The 19,738-nt window shown below is 35.2% G+C and overlaps 1 protein-coding gene across 1 annotated transcript; it reads left to right on the forward strand.

Moving 5' to 3' along the window:
• Positions 1–256: 256 nt before the first annotated feature.
• On the forward strand, positions 257–6,480 carry LOC130470470 (uncharacterized). Its single transcript, XM_056840670.1, has 5 exons — positions 257–704; positions 2,584–3,101; positions 3,739–3,810; positions 3,908–4,032; positions 6,093–6,480. Exons 2-5 carry the CDS (start codon positions 2,635–2,637, stop codon positions 6,122–6,124), a joined length of 696 nt encoding a protein of 231 aa, XP_056696648.1. The 5' UTR covers positions 257–704; positions 2,584–2,634; the 3' UTR covers positions 6,125–6,480.
• Positions 6,481–19,738: the final 13,258 nt, after the last annotated feature.

Genomic DNA, 19,738 nt, shown 5'->3' on the forward strand with positions numbered 1-19,738 from the left:
GCATTTTGTCAATGTGTTGTGTAAGATTCAATAGTGTCGACATCTTTCATGTAATGTTGTTATCACTAGTAGAAAAAATGTCATTTGCAACTCATCAATTGTAACTCACGCAAGTCATACGTGTTGCAACTGAGGTTTGGTCAACGCGGGTCAATTATTAAATGAACTACTCGCAGCGAATTCAGTGACCCCTAGTTGCGAAAAAGAAATTTAAAAAAAAAAATAGGATTTCGCAGCGCGGGCATACTGTACAAGTTGCAATTAAACGAAGTAATCGCAGGTTCTGCCCGTATTGAATGCTGCAACTCAGAATATTCGCAACCTTCACCTGTCGAGTTTGCTGCAATTCAAGACAAAAATTTCGCAATATTCAATTCCCAATCTTATCTTCTCAACCCACCACGCACAGATCTAGAATTTCAAAAAATAAAAATATCAGAGACTTCTTCATCAGATCCGTTCTACACAAATCTTCGCCGGAATCTCCATAGCCATGCCTCCTTCTACACAAATCTTATCGCCGATGCTTCTTCATCTTTGATCCGTTCCTTCGCCGGAAAGGTTTCCTGCTCCGCCGGAAAGGTTTCATCCGCCAGAAAGGTTTCCTGCTCGCAACTCGCTCCTCCGCTTCTTCACCGCGGGTAACTACGTACCTTCCTCCTCTGCTCCACCGCCTGTAACACCGCCTTGTAACATCGGAAAAGGTATCCTGTTCTTTTTCAATTTTGTTGTTTTAATTTCTTAAACTATTTCTATGGCCTAATAAAAAAAAATCTTCCAATTTTAATTATTTCCCAAATTTTAATTATGTTGAATTAATTTCGCAATTTGTATGACCTAATAAAAAATAAAATTCATTAATCAGGAACTGAAAAATATTAGGATATTGAATTGCAAAGTGATATTTAACACTTGAAAGTCTCTAATTTTATATTCATTTGATAAGAATATGGGTAGATTTATATCTTAATTTTCAATGAAACCTTTACATTTATAAGTTCAAGATAATTTTAATGGGAACATTGTATTTGGTGTTATACTTGCTTGAACATACAAATTTGTATCTGCGTTTCTTAAATTCGGTAGCCAATTTGGTCGAAGGGTTTTGCATCCTGTCGTATTTTTGTGTTTTGCGCCACGAGCGTATCGTAATTGTATTATAGATAGTGATGATGAGTTGATGACTACTGATGATGATGGGAAAGGGTATAACCCTATTGAGAAATTTCCAGGGAACTCTGAGAGAGTTAAGATTTTGATCTGGGTTTGGATAGAGTAAGTAAAGAGCAAGATGACTATGCTTGATGTTTGGGGTGATGAAGATCATAAACTAATATTTAATTTTCTTTTTGGTGTACGTCTAATATTTTGTTTGAGTCTGTTTGCTCATGATCATCTGTAGGATCGCTTCCAACCCTGCCCTTCCAACACTCATTGTTTCTCATTCAGTATTTTATGTGTTTTGAGCATTTGAACTTGCTTAGATTAATCAATGTTGTCTGAACCAGTAGAAATTATCAGTAGTATTGATCTTCATAATTCAGGAATATGGTTAATTCTACAAATTAAAGCAGTTTAATTTTATGTGGTAATGTTGTCTGAATCTGTTATATCGAACCAACTTGATTGGAAGCCTTTGGGTACAGGCATTCTTGAACCAACTTGATTGGAAGCCTCTGGAAATGGAGATCCATTCCCTGCACCTTTTGACACTAGGCTTAGAGTTATAAGCTCCTTTTTGACATGCTGGTAGAGTAGAAAAGTAATCTTTACCTTTCGCATTTACTGCAGCCTTAACATTTGGTTTGACAAAGGCCGGCACTGAGAATGATCAGAATGAAGGTTTTTAATTCGATTTTTGAGGGTTTTTGGCTTGGATCTGATATCGTGTTTTTTCTGCCTAATTGTTGTTTGAAGTTGTTGCGGAATGCATGAATTAGGGTTTTTCGGATTTTCGATTTGTGTTTTTGTGTGAGCTTAGGGTTGGTGGGTCAGTATTGGTGTTTTGTCGGTGTGATTTGTTGTGAAATGTTACTTGTACTTATGCTTTGATCATTCTCTTGGTTGTTCGTGTTTTGGTGAGCTGGTATCGATCTTGGTGGTTATTTTATTTCGTGTTTGTTATCTAGATTTTCTGTCAATCGGTGGAGGATGTATGTATCTTACTGCTAAGAGTCACCCTTAAAACACATGGTCAGATTAATAGTTCTGTCATTCAGGAGTTAGAACCGCGTGTTGAAGGTCAGACAATGAGTGCGCAGTATAGCTCTTATTGCTAGTAGATTTATGGAATATATTTGAGAACAACGGTTAACAAAGTTCTGAAATGGTTTTTTTAATTAGTTTAGACCCCATGAGTAATGCTCGAAAAAAGTAATGTATAGTCATCTGTTTGTAAAAGTGTTTAGTTGGAAAACACCTTAAACTATTCATATGTTAGTCAACTCCAACTTACTTGGATCCACTGTCAAAAATTAACAGAAAAAACATAATTGGTGATGTAGTTGAGATACTATTGCAAGTTTTTATTGCTTTAGTATGGTAATTATATATATTGTGACCTGAGATGATGTTTGTGAACAGGATCCAGCAAAAAATGGTGTTCTTGTTGTACAAACAATACGGAACAACTTAATGGCGTCCACACTATTAGCAACAATAGAAGTAACTCTGAGTTCCCTGATAAGTGCTATTGTGAGCAGCTCAAGTAATGAAATCTGTACCATACACACAACCAAATACTTATCAGTTCTGATATGCTTCCTTGTAGCATTCTTTTGCAATATGCAGACCACCAGATACTATGCACATATCAGTTTCTTGCTTAATGTACCGGAATCATCTGACGAAGGGAGCGAAGAGTTTATTGAATATGTCTCACAACAGTTGAATCGTGGATGCCTATTTTGGTCTTTGGGATTGAGAGCCTTCTACTTTGCTTTCCCTGTTCTGCTGTGGATCTTCGGCGCTATTGCTATGTTTGCTTGTAGTTGTTCCATGGCAATTTTGCTATATTTCTTGGATACTGCTAGCTCTTCCCCAAGTTATCTTTATAATGGAAACGTGGTTAAGACTAATCGGAATCCTGATATTGAATCAAGGTAAGCTACCTATATATTCCTAATTTCCCATAGGCAAAGTTATTAAATTGTTTAATCTCCTGCATAAATTCAATTGATAGCCATATGATCAAAACAAGTTGGGGCGTGATATGTGAGGTTCGCACAATGTGACTAGTATTTTGCATTAGAGGCATGATTTGCATTTTCTGAAGCTGGATATCAGTGCACAGAACTGATCAGAACTGTGCACTGATCTGCACAGTTTCTGATCAGTTCTGTGAACTGATCTGCACAGTTTCTGATCAATTATGTGCACTGATCTGCACAGTTCTGATCAGTTCTATGCAGATCATTGCACAGTTCTGATCAGTTCTGTGCACTGATTTGCATAGTTCTGATCAGTTCTATGCAGATCATTGCACAGTTCTGATGAGTTCTATGTAGATCATTGCACAGTTCTGATCAGTTCTGTGCACTGTTCTGCGCACAGTTCTGATCAGTTCTATGCAAATTTTCGCATTTTCTCACCCCATTTTCGCATTTTTGCACCCAATTTTCATATTTTCGCACCCAATTTTTAACTAAAGAAACTAAGGATTGATTTCAAACTTATTACATGTTTCATATGCATAGTTTTAACTTTCTTAAACTCATTCCAACATATTTTCTGAAGCAGTTTTTCGCTTGAATCTTTGACAGGAGAGTACACTAGCAATGTGTTGTCTGAAAATCGTCCACCATCAGAATGGTAGGCAGCTACTTTGAGGTAAACCTTATCATTGCAGATAATTTGGTACTCCTATTTCTAAATTGTTAACATTTTGTTCCTTTTTCCTTCCTTAAAGGTTAAAGGATACATTAATCGAACTTTATCTGTCGGGCTATCCAAATACAGCATCTGAAGTTGTTGATAACCAACAGCTTCCGAAGGAAACAGATGACGAAGATGGTTTTATGTTGACAACTGATGGTCAGTTACATACTTATGTTTTAGAGTGTATTAGACATAAAGAACTTGTGTCTTTGATGGTTTCTGTTTATTCCAGGAAACATCAAACTCTACGTGCATAACCATATTGGAATGAGTCTTAGAAATTTTAAACAAAGCATATAAAACATGTAATTAGTTTAAAATGAGCCTATAGGTTCATGAGTTCGAAAATGGGAGCGAAAATGTATCATTTTAGCCTAAATACATCCGTAACGACCCAACAAGCCTTAAACGTGCATAACTTGATTGGAATGAGTCTTAGAAAGTGTAAACATAGCATATAAAACATGTATTTAGTTTAAAATGAGTCCTTAGGTTATTTAGTGCAAAGTTGGTAGAGAAATGCCTCAATTTGGCCTAAATATGTCATATAACGACCCAACAAGCCTAAAACGTGCATAACCATATTGGAATGAGTCTTAGAAAGTTTAAACAAAGCATATAAAACATGTAATTAGTTTAAAATGAGTCCATAGGTTAATGAGTTCGAAAATGGGAGCGAAAATGTATCAATTTAGCCTAAATATGTCCGTAACGACCCAACAAGCCTTAAACGTGCATAACTTGATTGGAATGAGTCTTAGAAAGTTTAAACATCGCATATAAAACATGTATTTAGTTTAAAATGAGCCCTTAGGTTCTTTAGTGCAAAGTTGGTAGCGAAATGTCTCAATTGGGCCTAAATATGTCCTATAACGACCCAGCGGGCCTTAAACGCGCATAACCATATTGGAATGAGTCTTAGAAAGTTTAAACAAAGCATATAAAACATGTAATTAGTTTAAAATGAGTCCATAGGTTAATGAGTTCGAAAATGGGAGCGAAAATGTATCATTTTAGCCTAAATATGTCCGTAACGACCCAACAAGCCTAAAACGTGCATAACCATATTGGAATGAGTATTAGAAAGTTTAAACAAAGCATATAAAACATGTAATTAGTTTAAAATGAGTCCATAGGTTCATGAGTTCGAAAATGGGAACAAAAATGTTCATTTTAGCCTAAATATGTCCGTAACGACCCAACAAGCCTTAAACGTGCATAAATTGATTTGAATGTGTCTTAGAAAGTGATAAAAATAGCAAATAAAACATGTATTTAGTTTAAAATGAGTCCTTCATTTCTTTAGTGCAAAGTTGGTAGCGAAAATGCCTCAATTTGGCCTAAATATGTCCTATAACGACCCAACGAGCCTTAAACGTGCATAACTAGATTGGAATGAGTCTTAGAAAGTTTAAACAAAGCATATAAAACGTGTAATTATTAAAATGAATCATTAGGTTCATTAGTTCAAAAATGGGAGCGAAAATGTCTCATTTTAGACTAAATATGTCCATAACGACCCAACAAGCCTAAAACGTGCATAACCATATTGGAATGGGTCTTAGAAAGTTTAAACAAAGCCTATAAAATATGTAATTAGTTTAAAATGAGTCCATAGGTTCATGAGTTCGAATATGGGAGTGAAAATGTATCATTTTAGCCTAAATATGCCCGTAACGACCCAACAAGCCTTATACGTGCATAACTTGATTGGAATGAGTCTTAGAAAGTTTAAACATAGCATATAAAACATGTAGTTAGTTTAAAATGAGCCCTTAGGTTCTTTAGTGCAAAGTTGGTAGCGAAATGCCTCAATTGGGCCTAAATATGTCCTATAACGACCCAACGGGCCTTAAACGCGCATAATTAGATTGGAATGAGTCTTTGAAAGTTTAAACAAAGTATATAAACATGTAATTAGTTTCAAATGAATCATTAGGTTCATTAGTTTAAAAATGGGAGCGAAAATGTCTCATTTTAGCCTAAATATGTCCATAACGACCCAACAAGCCTAAAACGTGCATAACCATATTGGAATGAGTTTTAGAAAGTTTAAACAAAGCATATAAAACATGTAATTAGTTTAAAATGAATCATTAGGTTCATTAGTTCAAAAATGGGAGCAAAAATAACGGTATTCAAGTCACTCTATGCCTATACCAAGTTCTTTTAAATTAGTTTTCGAGTAACTAATACCAAGTTTTTGCTTTTTGAAGGGTTATGTACAAAGAGAAATGCCATACTCTAATGAGGAGTTAGAAGAAACTCGAGAACAACGGGCAAAGTATTTTAAGGACAACTATTTGATGGATGTCGACGAATGAGTTTGTTGTCTAGTAATGTTATGTTTTATGTTTTTGTTATGTGTTGGATATGACGTTGGATGCTACTTGGAGCATATATATGGTTGTTGGAACATATATGTATGTTATGTCTTATATACAGGTCTTTGTAACTTCCCGTTTTGTCCGGGTTTCACAAATTACAAGGGAAACTATAGCAAATTTTTTGCAACCTATTAAACTATTTATAATGTTTTTATTATAATTTTTTGTCAAAATAATAGGATTTTCCAGGATAAATATATAAATATGCATCTGATCGGAGCTATTATATTTTTTTGTTTATTTTTTTTAAAAAAGAATTAATTGCAGCGCGTGTACTGGCACTGAGCTGCAAAATGACAACTAATCGCAGCGCGTATTTCTTAACAAGGCGTTGTAACTACTTTTTATTTGCAACTTATAGGGGTCGAACCGCACTACAACTAATACACTATTTACCACTTATACAGGTCTATCCGCGCTGCAATTAACCTATTATTTGCAGCGCCTATGACCGCTGCAAAAAAAACTTACGGTATTTGCAGCCATCACAATTGCAGCGCGCGAAAACGCTGCAAAAAGCCCGTTTTACCCGCGCTGTAAATGTGATTTTTTCTACTAGTGTATGTTGTCAAAATGAAACGATGACGTTGATGTTATGTTGAGTGTGAATTACTCAGGAAGGCAGAGAGAAAAATGGAGAGTGGTACGACAAAACGTAAATTAATGGAGAGTGGTACAAGAAGATGTGGGCGGCCAATAATATAAGTCTAGTCCACGTCTTCTTGTACCACTCTCCATTAACTTACGTTTTCTCGTACCACTCACCATTCTTTTCTCGCTTTCCTGGGTAACTTTACACTTAATATAACACCGGCTACATCAGTTCAGTTTGACTAACATTACAACATTACATGAAAGATGTCGACACTATTGAATCTTACACCCAATCCCAAAATAGCAGACATTTGTCCCTCACCTTTTGAAAAAAAACACCCAAAGAAATACTATCATTTTCTGGGTTTTTGTCACAAATGGTACATTTATTCTATTGGACAAAAGAATATCAAACCTGTAAAATTTATCCTTTTCATCGTCATTTTGATTGTTAATTTTTTTAACACTCTGAAATTTCATCTTTTTTTCGTTCATTTTTTAGTCAAAATTCAGCTAAGTAAAAATGAATACCTAGGAAATGCATACAGAAACTCATGGTTATCTTGTTATTGTTACTATTATTGTCATTACAGCACTTAGAGTTTAAATAAAGTGCTTAAGGGGATGTCATGTCTGCATACTCTAGAAAGAGTGTCATTTACACTGTTATTGCAGAATTCAGAACATGATAAGAATCAGAGTTAAGTGTTTCATCGGTAAGGAAATCAGCATAATTGATGTAAATTGGATTAAGAGTTTGTAATCAATCTAGGCCTGTCTGGTCCTTTTCCCCTTTAAGCTCTGAGAATACCTTTCTAGAGGGTATGCTCATCTCTTTGGGCCAGTTTAGGCTGTAATTCGTTGATGTTTGCAATAAATTTATTTACTTGTAAAAATAAATAAAGGTCGAACCTTCAAAGAGTACCTCCAATATTTCTTGTTCGACCCCTTTTCCAGCCAAGTGTTGCGATAATAGCCTTTGCCACATTCACACATGCGAAGTTCATCTAAGAATGCATAAAAGCCACAAACCTTCCAAACAATAACCATTACAGTAACAGTAACCATTAACATAACAATACATGATATAGACAAAAGGGGAAAAAAGTACGCCTAATCTTACATTATCAGGGCATGCGAGATATTTCCTCCCGTGGTTCAGCCCTGCTTTCATCGTTGTTCGTACACTTAGATTATATTGTCTGCATGGGCACGGATATCGTTCCGAGTCCATGACGAGAAAACCTAAGAATAAGCATAAAGATAAGCATGTTTTTTTTGACCTAAAACAGATGATGAAAACTTGTACAACATAATATTGAGTCTTCTAAAAATATCCAAACTTTTCCAGGATGGATATCACTTTGGAAACCAAAGGTGTGTTACCTATGTAACTTTAACAAGGAAGAAGGATTAGGATGGGATGTCAATTATCCAAATCATGAGGGTTACAACACTTACTAGACATCATGTGAAGAAGGGTTAGGATTTTACTACAGACACTAAACTGGCTTTCCCACTAATTTACTATGTTGTATATAAAATGATTTCTGATGATTTATTCAATTGCAGAGGCAAGCTTTAAATAGATAGAGTACAAGCTAAACCCAATGTAACTAGACTGTACAAGCTAAACTTAATGTAGCTAGACTCCTATACTACGTAACAAACTGTAATACTGGGCTTAATTTGTTGACCTAATTCAACACTTGGCCTTGTTACTTAACTTTTCCATGTGTTCGATCAAGATCGGATCAGATAATTATCGGGTCGGTTAAAATTCAGGTCCGGTTCACTATTGGACACAGATTCAGATAGGGTCCGATAACTATCAGGTCTAGTCATTTTTAACCTTATAATTAACTTTTATAAATTTGGTTAAATTTTGTTTAACGCTTTCACTTGTTCCGGATTAGGGGTCAAGCCCGCTTAGCAACGGGTCAAGCCCGCTTACCACGATTCTACTGATGTAGCACTCGCTTCCAATGTTTTTCATTACCGGTGCATGTGAGCACTACGCAACACATACTCGGCTACTTTCCCCTACTTAAGCATTTTATTTTTAACTATATAGGTTTGCTTTCAAACTTAAGTTACATTCCCCCAATCATGAATTAGCTTCTTCCTTACTATATTTCAACTCAATTCCTTTCTCATTACAATTCTTAACCCAATTAATTATCATCCTCAAGACTCGTTGACTCTGTGTACTTACACCACTCACACCATAGTGAATTAGTTAGGACATGAACACTTTTCTTGATTTACTCTTTTGATTAAACTTCTTAAACCACCAAGTCATAATTTGACTACTAATGTGACATTCTTAAACATATATCCACTTGAGAGTCTAATATAATCATGATTAGACTCGTAGTACGATTTATCTATAAAAGTAAAATTAGGTGAGTTTAATGTGCCTGAAATATGTTTTTTAAAACATTTAAATAAATTGTGATGTTTAAAACCAATCTTTACCAAGTAAATGATACTTATTAGTTTCTTTATAGGTTCACTAGTTTTAAAAATTCCATAGTTTAGTTTCTAAACAAAAATCATTTCATTGTTCCTTATCAAATCATTGTTTGTCATTAAACTTTATCGAAAGAACTATTTTCCTTTTATAAAATCATTATCATTTAAGAAAACATGTTCACACTAAAATATGAAAACATGTTCACACTAAAATATATATTTCAAAGCCTAGTGTGCGTAAGGTATATAAATATACACTTATAAAACATTCAAATGACTTTGGTATTAAAACAATCTTCATTTAAGCGACAACTAGTAGTTTTCTCCTAGATTAACTTGTTTTAAAACACTATATCTTAGTTCCTAGTTAAATTCAAAGTTCATTTCCTTATTAAAACTCTTTTAAAACTTGTAAAAGATTTCTTTATTTGCAAACTACTGGCTTTTGTAGAACCCAAAACAAAATTGAAAACATCTTTAGTTATATTCATTTTAACTTTTTTTTATGTGTAGATTAATGATGATTTAGGTGGAAAAGGTAACAATTAGATCAAGATATTGAAGCTCTAATCTCAATCGCGGGGATTTAGGAACAAACGTTTTTTATGTTATTAAAGGAACAAATGCTATGTTAGTTGCATTTGTATAGTGTGATTTGATAAGTCAAAAATTCGATGTATGGATATGTAATATAGGATCCTATTGTTATTTTATTATGTTCTTAACTAGTTTGATTATCGGACAGTGCAAATATGCACATAGATGTTTTTTAAATAAATTAAGTATGTTTGCAAACTATGCAGTTACTTTAGTTTATAGCTATATATGCCGACTTGTAATTGTAATTGATTACAAGTGCGATTATGATCAGATATATTATTTAATTTCATATATTTGATTCTTCTTGGTTTCAACATAATTATAAATTTAAGCATTTAAAAAACTGATTGTGACGCTTTTTGCATTAAAAGCATTTTGGTGGGAAATATGGGGAGGTAAATTGTGACACTTTGTTGCGTCAAAATTGATTTGGCGGGATTCCATGCTAAATGTAGCTCGGCAAAAACCCACCACAAAAAGCGTCCTTATATTGAAGGAGTGGCTTAAAATGGCGTCACAAAAGCCGAATATTGTGGCTACTAAAAGCGTCATTATATAGTGGCCCAAAATATAATGATGATTTATTGAAGCGTCATTTTAGAAAATTGTGACGTCTTTTGGCGCTATTTTTCGACCAAAAAAGCGTCACTATGAGTCGTTTTTTTTTTTTTTGTAGTTATAGGCCACTTTTTTTTAAGGTAAATAGGGAGAAATCTAAAGATGAATTTTTTGGAAAACATTTAATTAATTAATTAAAATTTTTGTTCTTGCTCCATAGACTTATTTATCCTAATTTCGGAGTAAAATTGTACATACATTCTTATTTATATTTCCTCCGGTTGGGGGAGTAGTGATGTTTTATGGATCCAAAACATCACTACTTTTTGAAGACCTTCCACATAGAGAGGCCCGTTCTTGGGATAAGATTTATGGGATACTCTCACACCAAAGTATGATTTTGACTACGTTATCAATGCAACATTGTAACTTTTGAATTTTCATATCGGGTAAGTGAAGTGTTTCTTTAATAATTGGTTGAGAATGTTCTCGTGACATTCAACGGAATCCTCTATTCGGTTGTTTTGCAACTTCAATGGAAGAGAGTCTGATATAACAATGTCGTAATTTACTTATGATCCCATAAGACACTCAATAATATTATTTATTTGCTCTTCTTGAACTTGAACTTGTTCAAGAATTTGTTTGATCATTTTACTACTATTATTATTATTATCATCATTTTCTCCCATTTTATGAAAGTGTTGTGGAGGTGAGTATAAAATTTTTATTTATAGTATTTTATAATACTAACCCCCCTCAAGATTTAAACATTTGTATGTAATATATTGAGATATCATATATTTGAGATATACTAGTAACTCTTTTACTTTCTAGAATGTTTATATTTATATAACTTAAAAATTATAGTGAAACTTCATTTCATTTCGGATTCAGGTTAGTTGGTCTGACCCATCTCATTCCTCAACCAATTCAATTCTTTTGGTGGCCAGGTAACGTGGAATGACCCAATTTTACTTTCAAGTCCATTTTAGCAACTTCGTTTAGTTGACTAGCTTGTTTATTTGGGTTAGCTAGCATGGGTTGTGACCATTGACTTCATTAACATCATTGGGTCTTCGACATTGACAAAACTACAATCAATAAACATGGTGCATGTTTAAGGTTTGGATTAACAGCTTTTGAAACTGTATAGCGATTCTCTCTCCATCCAAAACTAAAAGATGAAAATCTAGATATCTTTACAAATTACAATCTTTCCATAGCCGAAACCCATGCCAAACATCACAATACTCCCTGTAAGCTTCATTATTCCAAAGGCTCTCCATTGTCAGCATAATCAGTAGACACATCAGACATGCATCACTCGCAAGTTTAGCGAATTGACCCCGGAATAAACTACCCCTCGGGGAACAATTCGTTAACAAATTCAACCTGTCCGTTCTTCGACAACATTAGCCACACATCAATTCTCAAGCTGCCTTCTTGGAAATACTCTATAGACTGGATCAACTGATTTTTTGACAAACAATGACGACGAAAAAGATGAAGTAGTCGTTTGTGAACTCTTGCCACTCCTGGAAATATCCATAGCAAGTAAGAGTTATCTATCATTAAAATACCAGTGTATGTCGATTCTTTTCCAAAAGTACAGCTGCAAGTTATAGTGTACCTGATTGTTGTTCACCAGAATTTTCACTAGAGCTGGAGAAGGATTGTTGTTCACCAGAATTTCCGATGCCAGGGAACAATTCGTTAACAAATTCAACCTGTTTGTTCTTCGACAACATTAGCCACACATCAAATTCTCAATCTTCCTTCTTGGAAATACTCTATAGCATGGATCAACTGATTAATTGACAAACAATGACGACGGAAAAGATGAAGTAGTCGTTTGGGAACTCTTACCACTCCTGAAAATATCGTTAGCAAGTAAGAGTTATCTATCATTAAAATACCAGTGTATGACAATTCTTTTCCAAAAGTACAGCTGCAAGTTGTAGTGTACCTGATTGTTGTTCACCAGAATTTTCACTAGAGCTGGAGAACGATTGTTGTTCACCAGAATTTCCGATTCCACACATTTCTTCACGTGTTGGAACTTAGGAATACGGGAGCAGGATTCATACTTCTCGTTGTCCCTCTTGTGCGAATCACATTCAGACAATTGATTAGGATTAGGATTAGGATTAGGCCTAGCCTTCTTGTTAGCGCTCTTGTACGAACTAGATCAGGCAATTGATTAGGACTAGGATTAGGCGTAGCCTGCAAAATATTGGTAGTATACAAAATGAAAATTAGTTTGTAAACTTTGTAAGAAAAAAAATATTGGATAAAATTAAGTATTGACCTTAAAGTGTATTTATTTCTTGGTTGTTTCTAATGACAGCAGACTAATGACAACACAGCTGATAAATTCATACACTCACAAATAAACCAAAAAAGAGCATAGATACACCCATTGATACTTCAATCAAATGATCCCTAAAATAAGGTGAATATTAAACTACCAAAACCATCAACGAATACACTAAAAAATTAAGTTTTCACCCTAGATGTGCAACTCGGCCATTTCTATTTTGCAGACGATGTGCTCTTATTCAGCAAGGGCGATTTCCATTTTGTATATAGCATGTCGCAGCGCCTACAGCTTTTCTAGGATACCTCTGGTATTATGGCCAGTAAAGAAAAGAATGTTCTATATTGTTGTGGGATGCAGAATGATGATATAAGTAGATTGGTTTCAGCTTCAGGATTTTTCTTAGGATCTTAGCCATTTTAGGTACCTCGGGGTACCTATTAGCTATCTTAGCCATCTTAGCCATCTAGTCTTAACAGATACAGAGCTCCCATATATGTTGTTACATTCTGTCACCCAACATAGCGTAGTTCATTATACGGATACAAAATACCAAGTATTAAAGATACAACTGCTCTACTGCTTCTGCAAGAGGAGGGGCTTAGTCGCGTAGATTGTGTTTTTAGTTTTGTAATTTCAAGGAGCTTTACTTAAAAGTGAGAGAGTCCATCCCTAAAATAAATAATTCTCTGAGCATTTACTTTGCACAATTCGGTTTTAGCGGGAATTTGAAGGCCTCAGATTCAAGCATGTAGATTTTACACATAACAGCCCAAAATATGATAACTATAAACTTTTAAAACATAAGCTTATGCTTAATAAATACCCCATAGTATCACTCTACTACATATAATGATCATTATTAGATGGTATAGTTACCCTTATTATTATTAAGAGTTACAAATTCCATCAATTCTACACATGGAGACTAAATGGTAATATAATGACCTTTAAATTGCGAATAGTGACTACGACTAACCTGACTAACTATTATCTGACCAACACTCTGCAAAATCAAAAAATCATACATAATAAAATACAGTAAACTAACATCAAAGTTATTATTATACATTCAAACCCTAATTTTGTAAATCAGTAAATCAACCCTAAATGTTGACCAAAAAACTTGAAATTAAACAAAAATCCCAATTAAAAGCAACTAAAACACTAATTGCGAAAATATAAACACAAAATACATTTATATCAACAACATGCATTTCAAATTTAAACGAAAATAAACGAATTTAACTAAAGCGAATTCAAAAAATAAGAAAAATTAGGATGAAAACCGACCTCGATCAACTTACCTTGAGAACGTCTGAAGTATGGCTGCCTCTTCGAACTCCAAGTATAGCACCTCCTTTAGTTTTCGGAGAGAATTTATAGAAGGAAGAGTTCTGAGGAGAGACAAATCGCAGAGGATCGTGAAGAGATGAGAGGATGATGAAGGAAACGCTTTTGTGGAATCAGAAAGGAGGAGGATCTTTTGGTGAGCTTCACACGTGCGATATGAAAAGAAAAGCGGGAATGCTTCTACTTTTGGGCTTGGTCCACAATAATTTTATGTGGACCAAGTTCATTTAAGAGTTTTACCATTAAACATACATATTCCATTTGCAGTGTGGGTAGATTAGACCTGTAAAATGGGTAGTTTGCATCGGTTTCGAATCGGTCCATTCGGGTCGGGTCATTTTGGGTTATTTTTCTTTCGGGTCAGGTCGTTTAGGGTTATTTTTCTTTCGGGTTGGTTTCGGATTTGGGTCGGGTCCAATCGGGTTTTGGGTAACTTCGGTTTTTTATAATTGGGTCGGGTCTGATTCGGGTCAGGATTTCGGATCAATATCGGATCGGGTCATATCGGTTCGGGTTTTTTGGGTACGGTTTTTTCGGTTAGATCGAGTTTTTCGGGTTGGATAAGATTTTTCGTTTTTTGAGTTTTGATTACGTTATTTCTCTTTAGATTTGGTGGTCTATTGTCAAACATTTTTCCTATAACACAAAAGAGTATAAATTAATAAAAAGAAAATAATAACTGTAGGGGTTTTTTTTTTGTATTTGTCCCTACGGCTTTTGAAATTTTGAAATTTGAAGGAGTCGACACCAAACAAATTTAAGGGTCTAGTTTGGAAATACCTTGGTATGAATCTTTTTGGATAAGGCATTGAATCTTGGAACCGAATGTGTGAGATTCTGGGGGGAACGAACCGCTTATTTTTGGCAAGCTTTAAAAGTACATTCAAACACAAGACAATGATCATTTTCGTGAAACCCTAATCATGACACTAGGATGGTTGAATCATGCATTTTAGAACATTGTATTTTCTACTTGTACGTGGTCATTTTGCTTTAAAGTTAATTAAGGGAACCTAAGGCCGGTTTGTCCAAAAATTATCTTTGTTAAACGTGATGTAAACTTTTGTATATTGTTGTATTTAGTATGTTAGGTGATGAAAGCGATAAACATGTAAAGCATCATCACAAACAGTATGAACTATCGAAATGCGTACAAAAACACATCACCTTAAAAAAGGTGAGTAAATAGTGCGGAATTGAAATTGCAAGCATAGGAAATAAAGGTGCGATATTGAAAGTGCGTTATTGAAAATGCGATATTGAAAGTGCGATATTGAAATGCGTGATACGAGTCGTTTACCGCATTAAATTAAAAACTTATCTTAGACCTTTAAAAATATTAACAAGTAGTAAAAGGATAAGAAAGGGTCGATCCCACAGAGAGAATATTAGATTTCCTACACTCATTGTTTAACTAAAAAAAAAATCATTAGCCACCAAATTTAGTCAGACGAACCATTTATTTACACGTACTATTTACATAGATTTGGGGGGATTGAAGAGAATATTAACCAATAGAACTAAGTGACTGAGTAATTCATCTACTATTTACAAGTGACGACACAACTAACCTTTTCAATCTCATGACCCTTACTCGATTTAGTTTATTAATCGTAACCATGATTGAACTTGAGGATTTAACCAATTCTAACTATTAGACTAACTGTAGAATCTTAAGTAATAAAGACTCCCTGTACTCCCTTATTTATAATCAATTATGAACTAAGCCAAATTGATTCTAAACCATCCCACCTCACACAGATATGATCGCACCCTGTATAACTTGGACTTGGCAGCTTTTATAAAAACTAGGATACATCATTAGTCCTAATTAATCTAATCAATTAATTTCTTAGACTAATTAGATTGAATTTTCTTTTCTAACCTGTACTTCAACCATGATTGCAGATTTAATAAAGGTTAGGACTATTATGCTACATAATCTGAACTAAGCTAAACCATGTAGTTAGAAATAATTAACAACCACATGTAATTGAGAGATAACAATCAAAAACGTAGTGCAGATTTAATAATGAAATTCAAGCAAAATCAACTACTAGTTATAAGAGGAGTTCCTTAATTCAATCAAAAACACCCATTCCACCGTGATCAACCAACACTAAATCAAGTAAATGAGAAGTAATAAAGATATAAAAAAAATATGAATTGGAAAATTGAGAGGAAGAACTCATTATTTTTGTACGCGAGAACACCGAAACGGACCCGAATTCGACCCCGCAATCCTCCGTAGTTCTTGTTCGACTTTGGACTCGAGGCTAAACTCGCCTCCAATTGTTGTCTTCTCTTTCAAATTACCCAACTCAAAACCCAATTAATAACCCTCTTAGCTCGTAATTTTCTGTTTGTTGTGTGTGTCTTGTTTTGGTTTGAGTTGCAATTATATACAAGATAAACCCTAACTTGGCCGGAGATATCGGGAATAGAAGATCGGTACTGTGAGTTTGTTGCTATTGCCCTCGAGAAGTACGGAGAGAGAAGTACGGAGAGATTGCTGAGATTGCTGGTTTTGTTTTGGTTTGTTGCTATTGCCCTCACGAATCTGGTGATGAAGAGAATAGGTCAAATATGACTCTTTATCTTTCTTTCAATTCACGTGTTATCTCCAATTTAGGTGGAGATTTATTGGACCCATTATCTTAGCCTTCTTAATTTCTTTCAACATGGGTTTAACTTGATAACCTTGGGCTTTTCTTGGCTTCCCCTCATTAATTGTCATTGTTGACGTCTCGTGTGCAACCAACAGGCTTTGGCTTCTCAACAATTTATAACCTGTAACATCACCGAGTAATATTTAGGCTAACTTAACAATAAAATATAAAACAAAGAAAAATATACTTATAATTTATTAAAAGTGACTAAAGACCCAAAATAATAAATTAAGGACGGCTATATAACTAAAATAAGGAAATAAATATATGTTAAATAATGCACTAATCAAATTCTCCCACACTTAGCTTTTGGTCGTCCTCGATCAAAATAAACAACACTAAGATGTACTATGCGAATAAAGAAATAAAAACCAGTTATTTCGGACAATCCAAACCAATGAGAAAAGTGGATATTTTTAAGAATTCCAAATTCAAAATATATTTTATATCACTACCTGAAGGAAATAATGCCCTTGGTCCAAGTATGCATTCTATGTTAAGTCTAATAAATGCGGTTCAGTATTAATTGACAAGTTAATAATTCAGTGAGATCAAGTGAGCTGAATGCCTAGCTAGAGGCCGCTTTAGTTCAAGTGGAATTAATGATATTAATCCACAGCTTACTCTTGACTGAACCCGTAGGGTCACACAAATAGTACGTAAACGGATCAAGTATTTAATAGCATTAAATACTCCATCTATGAATATTCGGAACCGACGGATCTTGGTTTCAGTGGGAGCTAAGATCGTCACAGGCAAGGAATGAATACTCCGGAAACGATGATATTGCCGGAAACGGAAATATGGATCGTATCGGAAATATGAATATTATCCAAGTCGTAGATGTTGCCGGAAACGGAAACATGGTACGTGTCGGAAAATATTATCGGAAATGGAAATATTGCCAGAATCGGAAATATTGCCGGAAACGGAAATATTGTCAGAATCGGAAATATTACCGGAATCGGAAAATAATTCCGGAAACGGAAATATTAAATATTTGTTCGAAACGGAAATTAATTCCGGAATCGGAAATATTAAATATTGTTCGTATCGGAAATGAATTCCGGAATCGGAAAATTTAATCGGAAGCGCATCGTACGAATAAGCATCGGACGAGGCCTGCCGGACGAGGCCCAGCACGAAGCCAGGCCATCGCCCAGCAAGCCAAGCGCGCCGCACAAACAGCCACGCCAGGCCCAGCGCAAGGCCAGGCCCAGCAGGCTGCGCGCAGCGCGCAGCGCGCACAGCGCGCACAGCACGCGCAGCGCGCACAGCGCGCACAGCACGCGCAGCGCGCACAGCGCGCACAGCACGCGCAGCGCACAGCGCGCACAGCGCGCACAGCACGCGCAGCGCGCAGCGCGCGCGGGCGCTGAGTGGGCTGCTGCTCGCGCGCACGCATGGGGCCCATCGTGGCTGCCGTGCGTGTGTGTGCAAGTGTTTGTGTTCGTGCACGTTTCCTAAAACATGCAGAGTTCGGTTAATGATTAAATTCCTAATTCTATTTGATAAATTAATTAAATTAGAGTTCTTGTAGGATTCTAGGTTTAATTAATTTGTATCTGAATAGGATTTCGATTCCCTTTCCATACCGCTATAAATATGAGGCTAGGGCTCACAATTTATAACACAAGTTTCAAAGTATTCAAAGTGAGTTTTTGAGAGAAAAATTCAGTCACACATTTGCCTATAAAGTGCCGAAAATAATAGTACCTTAAGGGCGATTCTAGTTGGTCAATCTTAAGGCGGATCCGGGCGTGCTGTGGACTATCTACGGAGGGACGACACTTGGAGTCCTAAAGACTTGTTCTTGTTCGGTTCGGGCGCAGCTAGGGAAGGCACGCAACAAAGAGTATGCATCTAATCTATGCTAAATGATTATGTGTAAATAATATGTTTTCCTGGGTTTATGGTTTTTCCGCATGATTTATGAATTGTCATATGTATCATAACCTAACAGTGGTATCACGAGCCCCTTATTATTTCATAATCTAAATTGCATGAACATGGTTAAATATTACAAATTTGCAAGAATTAAAAGGGGTGATTAATTTTCGTAATTGTTAATTAATTGCAAATTGCGTTTATTTAATTATACGTACGCAGTTTTTCGGCAGTTTCTTCGTTACTCATCCGAATTGAGTGATTTTTGTGTCAATTCCGCATGTAAAAGGCATTCTAAAATTTTGACAAAAAAAGTATTTTTCTGCCGAACCCAGAATTCTCAAATTCGAAGCCTAACTATGACTTTTCGAAGGTTTTAGTTTTTCGAATGCAAAATTTCGTAAATTTAAGATGTTAAATTAAATATTTGCGATTCTAGTTGATAAATCTTGAATTTTTGATTGACCTACTGCATATGTTTAACAAGTTTGAATGCCTAGTCTTGTTAATTATGCAATCTAATTTGTAATTATGATTAATTTGTTGAAAATTAGAATAATTTAGAATTAATTTGATTTTCATAATTAATTGTAATTTAATTAGAAACCTATGATTAAAAACCACCATAAAAATTGTAAATTTACGATAAATTTTAAATTTTTATGACCTAGACTTGAATCCATAACAATCGGAAATCAATTGGATAATAAATTTTCGATTTTTCGCCCTAAAATTATGAAATTAATATTATTTATTAATTTGTCATTAATTTTAAATATAAATTTTAAATTTTTATGCGATTCGTTCATATAACTTGCACGCACGAAGCAATGGACGCTTCGTGTTACCCTTAAGGGGTGTTGTATAATGCGGGCATGCGACGACGAGCAAGGGAGCTCGTCGCCCATGCGGCACGAATGCAATGAGCAAGGGCGTAGTGCACGAGCACAAGGCAGCAGCCCTACCTTGTGTCGTGTGCCACGACCAATGGACGAATGGGCATGGGCGTAGGGCGAGCC

This window comes from Spinacia oleracea, chromosome 3 (assembly GCF_020520425.1).
Source record: "Spinacia oleracea cultivar Varoflay chromosome 3, BTI_SOV_V1, whole genome shotgun sequence".
In the NCBI taxonomy this organism is placed as follows: Eukaryota; Viridiplantae; Streptophyta; class Magnoliopsida; order Caryophyllales; family Amaranthaceae; genus Spinacia; species Spinacia oleracea.

Excerpts from the sequence above, each read along its gene's own strand:
- LOC130470470 (XM_056840670.1), top strand. The coding sequence starts at position 2,635 with ATGGCGTCCACACTATTAGCAACAATAGAAGTAACTCTGAGTTCCCTG. Across the intron at positions 3,811-3,907 it reads AATCGTCCACCATCAGAATG|GTTAAAGGATACATTAATCG; the intron begins GTAGGCAGCTAC and ends CCTTCCTTAAAG. Across the intron at positions 4,033-6,092 it reads TTTTATGTTGACAACTGATG|GGTTATGTACAAAGAGAAAT; the intron begins GTCAGTTACATA and ends TGCTTTTTGAAG.